This window comes from Phlebotomus papatasi, chromosome 3 (genome assembly GCF_024763615.1).
Source record: "Phlebotomus papatasi isolate M1 chromosome 3, Ppap_2.1, whole genome shotgun sequence".
Taxonomy (NCBI): Eukaryota; Metazoa; Arthropoda; class Insecta; order Diptera; family Psychodidae; genus Phlebotomus; species Phlebotomus papatasi.
In genome coordinates this window covers 39,697,393-39,703,165 of record NC_077224.1, presented here as the reverse complement: position 1 = coordinate 39,703,165, position 5,773 = coordinate 39,697,393, and the positions used below count along the sequence as shown (strand labels likewise).

Here is a 5,773-nt window from a genome sequence, read left to right as displayed (position 1 = left end):
TCCTAAGATTCGAACCCAATTTGTCATATGGCATTGCCAGAGCGTTACAGAATTCCCCTCCTGGTAAGGTAACACAGAGATAAATGTCGCATGCCTCACAAATACAATTGGTCTTATAACCCTTTTTTCTGATAGCACCATGTGCACCTCAGTTTTCTTCGAAACATGTTTGATGGTAATGGGTAGGTGCAATGTTGCTTGTCTCTGGGATTTTCAGACGTAAAGTTACACATTGCTGTGGATCCGGGAGTTCTTCCGGAGTTGATGCGTTCTCGATGAAGACTTCAAAGTCCATTTCATCCACGTCTTGTTCCAAATATATTATATCACTTTCGTTCAGGACAAGATTGTTGGCATCATCGCTATCTTCCGGGCATAATATGTGGATGATTTCAGTTTCATTGATCATAAATTTTTTTTTCCATTTTTGAAGTCATCTACAAGAGTAAAAAGTTATGAATTTACAACATATACGCAGGTATCTCGTAAATTATCAAAATATAACCTTCTTCAGTCAGTATTGCACTGGGAAATCTCAGCTAATTGATATTATCACATAATATCACACGAATAATTAACTATTTTGCGCACACATAAACAAAAACATGAAACATTCTAACCTCAAATTTTGGAAAATACACTAGTAACAGATTCGGTGTTTTTTACCTTTAGGGACGATTGGGTCATATATGACCCATGAAAATTATGAAGCTTTCCTGAAAATACCAATAAACTATAATTTTTACTTTCTTGAGAAATGTTATGTAAGGTAAAGTACCCTTACTCGACCGGGTTCCTCTATTCGACCGGTGGGTAAATTTTTGAATATTTGATGGTGAATTTCATCAATTTCTATGAATTTGTCACTGATTCGTATTATTTAAAGAATAATTGACCTATTAATGTTAGATCATACACAAAATATTATAGCAAATATAATTAAATTGAATAAATAAATCTACCGGTCGAATAGAGGAACCGGTCGAATAAAGGGTACTTTACCTTATAGCTATTATAGTTTCTAGTCATAAGAGGTTTTCGCTTAAAAAAAATTAGAAATATTAAAATTCAAGTACCAACGTGAAAATTTGAAAATTCGTTATTTTAGAACTCAAGTATTTCGTATATAGCAAAGATAGCAAATAGCTGGAGATTTGTAAAAAATATCCTAGATTCCTACATCTTTCTACTTCGTGATTATGTACAAACATTAGAAAGAAATAACTTCAGGTAGTCAGGAAATTTTTCTCTATGGGTCACGGGTGACCCAATCGTCCTTAAAGGTCTAATCTTGGAAAGTTCAACAGAGTCGGATTCGATGTATTTTATGCTTCTTTGAACGATAGACAAAAATAGCCTAAAAATTTAAGTAATTTTTCTGACAATACCAATGAATAATATTTTTCGCTTTAATGAAAAATATTATGTATGAGTATTGTAGTTTTTATTGCCAAAAGGGTTTTGCTTAAAAAAAATTGGAAGTATAAAAAATAAATACAATCAATTATAAATTTGAGAATTTAAAAATTCGCCATTTTTGAGCTTAAATATTTACTACATGGCAAATAGCTAGAGACTTGCAAAAAATATTCTAGATTCCTTCAACCTTCTACTTTACAATTATGTTATAGACATAAGAAAAAAATAACTTTAGGTAGTCAGGAAAAATTATTTTCTTTATGGGACACCGGTGTTCCAATCGTCCTTAAAGGGTTAAGCACTTTGAGTAAACCGAGAAATAATTTATTAAGCCACTTCTTCTGAGACTAAAGGTGTCTACACATTGAGAACAATTTTCGTCAAAAATTGCTTTTTGAAGGAAATTGGCTGCAGTGCTGTAGGCAGAAACGTCAAAATTCTGTCAAAAATGCAATTTTTTATGAAAATTGCTCCCAATGTGTAGAGGCCTTAAAGAAAAAGGCCTAACCAATAAGCAAAGACACTTTTCGGCTTCTAACAATTAATTGACTTTCGGCTAGCCAATACACAAATCCCTGTTCAGATTTACTTGATCCCTAAAATGAGTCAATATCCACCCAAAAAAGGTTGGTGCCTTAGCTAATTCAAAGGGGCTATTCGAAAACTGGTTGGTGTCTTTGTCATGTTGCTGATCACAGCAATTGTCCAGAAAAAATCAATTGATACAATATTCTAATGCGTTATTCTTCAGAAAATAAACTTTTTATAATTTTTATGAGAAATACTCATTTAATTAGTTCTCGAAAATATCTCAAAAGCAGTACATAATCTTCTAAGTATTAATATAAAAAAAAGAAAAAAGTGTCCTTAGGGGACGTAATTGGGATTCTTCCGCAGTATCACGAATCCCTCCATGATGGGCGCCAATGAGATGTATTCATCAGTAGCCAATTCAGCTCTTTCTCCCATGGCCAGCAGCACAGGAGTCGTATGTGTCTGGAATCCCGTGATTGTCTTGGGTTTCCCCGCCTGTCCAACCACATCCACTGCCATTCCCACCCTCACAGGCACTGCGATACTCTTGAGGTTCTCATCGAATGTCACCAGCATCCTGGGCTGCATGGCTGCCGTGAGGGTGTACAGGAGATAGTGACTGCGTCCCAGGATGATATTCTTGACATCGAGAAAAGCCACAAGGGTCGACAGTAGTCCAGCCACTGCCACAGGATTCATCAATTGACGATCACTGTGATATGGACTCAGTGTCATTGTACCCTTCCCCAGATGCGTCAAGCCCTGAGCTATGCGCACCATGAACAGATTATTTGGCTCCTTGGCATGGTACTGCGCCAACTGACGTAGCATCGATGCCAACCGAGCATTATTTGTGCCAGCTCCAACCAATCCCATTGCAAAGATTGCATTGTGTGCCACCTCAATGTCACTGTCGTGAGAGAACTTACTCAGTGTATCCAGAATATTGAGTTTGGGATTTGACACAGAAATCAAGCCCAGAGCCAGAGGAACTGCTCGGCGAATAACCGGTTCGCAGTATCTCAGTAAGTTTCCAAATGACCTAAACGCCATCTCTGAGCCAATTTCCTCACCCATGGCAATCAATGCAATTCCAATGACAGCAACCGCCTGAGTCGATGACAGATCCTTCTCACGTGCCTCCTTTTCCTTAGCCTGCTTTGCCTCATCTTTCGCCGATTTCCCCGTGGATTCTGACTCTGTGGCCGGTTCGTAGTGTTCGGAGCAAATGTGTAGCAATTGCTGGATTTTCAGGACATTTCCCGTTCCTGCATAAGCACAGATTTCAACCATTGTCGTTGCCATTGAACGGAAGGGCTCCTGGATGACCTCGAGGGCGGCTATTACGGCTTCTGCTGCCTCCTGACGTCCTAGGTAGAGCAAACCCAAGCCCAGGGGCAGGAATCTAGCATAGGTATCCTTGAAATCAGCTTCTGAACGCTCCATGATGGTTTGGATGAGTGTTTCAGTGATGTCAGCATTGCAGGATCCCACAGCGATCATTCCAACTGCAAGTGCTGCCATTCCCATCAACTCAATCGTCGAACCTGTCTTCCTGTCCACATTGAACACCCCGCATAGCAATTCCAGGACAGTGGCTCTATTGGATCCTGCATAGGCCAAACCCAATCCCAGAATTGCTCCAATCCTCATGGTCGTGTTCTGATGGAGGACATAGTCAGAGAGCAGAGCCAGAGCCGGATCAATGTCATTCTTCACGCCACAATTGACAATGCCGCAGGCCAGGAGGGCTCCGGATTTGATGTGATCCTCTGCTGAATATAGGTATTTGTCGATAGATGACAGTCCAGAATCCACATCCCAGAGCAGAATGAGACCCAAGGAGGCTGTTGCACTCAGCATGCCGTGCTCTTTGTTTTTGTACAGCCACTTATTCCCATCCTCCATCAGCAACTTGTCCTGGCCAAAGCCTGCATTGACGAAGCCATTGACAAAGCTTGCTGCCAGATTCTGCCGTGCAGAATCCACCGGAGTGGCCCCAAAGGGTGTCCGGGAGTTCTCCAGATGAGACTTGTAGACATCTTCAGGTGTCTTGGGCTCCATAATGTCCAGCTCACGGGCAAGATTGAGAAAATGATTATTTAGATGGGAATTTGACATGATTTCCACGAGATCATCATAGTCAGCAGCACTGGAATTCACCTCAATGAAGATCTGCTGACGCACTAACATAAAAGCCAATTGCTTCCGGATAGACGTGTCTTCGCAGGAATTGAAGACTTCTTCAATCACTGGGATGTCATTTAGCATCAAAGCCAGACGCATTGCCTGAGTGTACTGCTTGAATTTCCGAAAGATACTCAGTGCCACCTTCAGCAGAGTGGTATTCTCGGGATCTGGGACATAGGGAACACAGCTCTGGAGATACAAACAAACCCTAGGATACGTACTTTCATCCACATACTCCTCCAGCAAGTTCAACTGCTCAATCTCCATTAGCAAATCACAAGCATCAGCTTCAGCATTGTGCGTCATGTTGTAGGGCACAATCTGCTTCACCAGATCAATCAAACGTGTCCGGAAATTTTCCGAAGTCTCATTCCAATTTTGACTAATTTCCCACGTCAAGTGCCTCACATATTCATGTCCCCAGTCTCCAATTTGATCCGTAGGATCACACAAAAACCGATAAACCAAACATTCTTTCCCAGTAGTACCCATTGTCATGGCCAGAACTGAAATAATATTTGCACAGGCAAATTTTTGCTCACCAGTCACCATCTTCTTGTATATCTCCTTCATTGTCTCATAGTGTGGCCTCATGAATTTCAGTGGTTTCGGCACAGACGTCATAGACGTCGTAGAAGCCCTTATCAATTTCCTCAGTGCCTCCAATGCTGGCAAATAGAGATCCTGATTGGGTTCCTGCAGACGCTCCACCAACATATTCAATTCCTCTTGGAGTTGCTTATCATCCTCCGACAGTTCAGATTTCTCCTCCTCGGCCACCTTTGGTTTCTCCTTCTCATCCTGAGGTGCCTTGTTATCCTTCTCAATTGCTATCTTGACCTCCTCGACCATTTTTCCAAAAAATCTCCGGAGACTGCTGTCAAATGACTTGCGATAATCACCAAATGTGAGGTTATGTTTCACAATCTGAAAAAACCACAAAAATACACAATTTACAGCATTTAAACAAATAAAAACTACTTCCAGAAAACTCCCTAAACTCCCTAAAGACAAAAAAAATAAATATATTCCTAATTTTCCTGAAGAAAACTGAGGAAAATGCAAACGCAAACTACAGTATTTTTACCTCTTTGTTTAGACTCGATTCCCAGGATTTTCAGTATGAATTTCAATACTGTTCACTGAAACACTATTTAAACTTGTTATCTTGTAGATTTTCTGGCAATTTCACTTGTATTTCCCTCAGTTTTTCAGCAAATAAACTTTTCCTGCACACGCCAACAAAAACACTGCCACTTTGAACTGATATATCGCTTGCAGTCAATGATATATCGATATAATCGAATTTTAGTACACCCAAGGGGCATAAATTTCAAAAATGGTGTACATTATAAAGAGTGCAAAAACTTCTTAAAATTCGTTTTAACTTTAACACTTAAAAACCCGAACCGAGCCAAAAAATTACGTAAAATACATACCAGACTGGCATAAAATGCCAGTGCAGATATTCTCAACAAAAAAGCATTTTTTTCAATAAGTTTTCGTTCCATAAGAATTCTACAGCAGTTCTAGGACTCGTACATTAATTTGCCATTAAATATTTTCTCATTTTCTTGTCATTTTTATATAAATTTTCTGAAAATTGACAAGAAATGTCAAGGTGAATTTT

At 39.7% G+C, this 5,773-nt stretch overlaps 1 protein-coding gene across 1 annotated transcript; it reads right to left on the bottom strand.

Moving 5' to 3' along the window:
- Window positions 1–2,188: 2,188 nt before the first annotated feature.
- LOC129805588 (26S proteasome non-ATPase regulatory subunit 2) lies at window positions 2,189–5,430 on the bottom strand. The gene is made up of 2 exons (XM_055853618.1): window positions 5,231–5,430; window positions 2,189–5,070 (listed from the first exon to the last, which is right to left on the bottom strand). Exon 2 carries the CDS (start codon window positions 4,993–4,995, stop codon window positions 2,287–2,289), a length of 2,709 nt encoding a protein of 902 aa, XP_055709593.1. The 5' UTR covers window positions 4,996–5,070; window positions 5,231–5,430; the 3' UTR covers window positions 2,189–2,286.
- Window positions 5,431–5,773: the final 343 nt, after the last annotated feature.

Excerpts from the sequence above, each read along its gene's own strand:
- LOC129805588 (XM_055853618.1), bottom strand. The coding sequence starts at position 4,995 with ATGGTCGAGGAGGTCAAGATAGCAATTGAGAAGGATAACAAGGCACCT.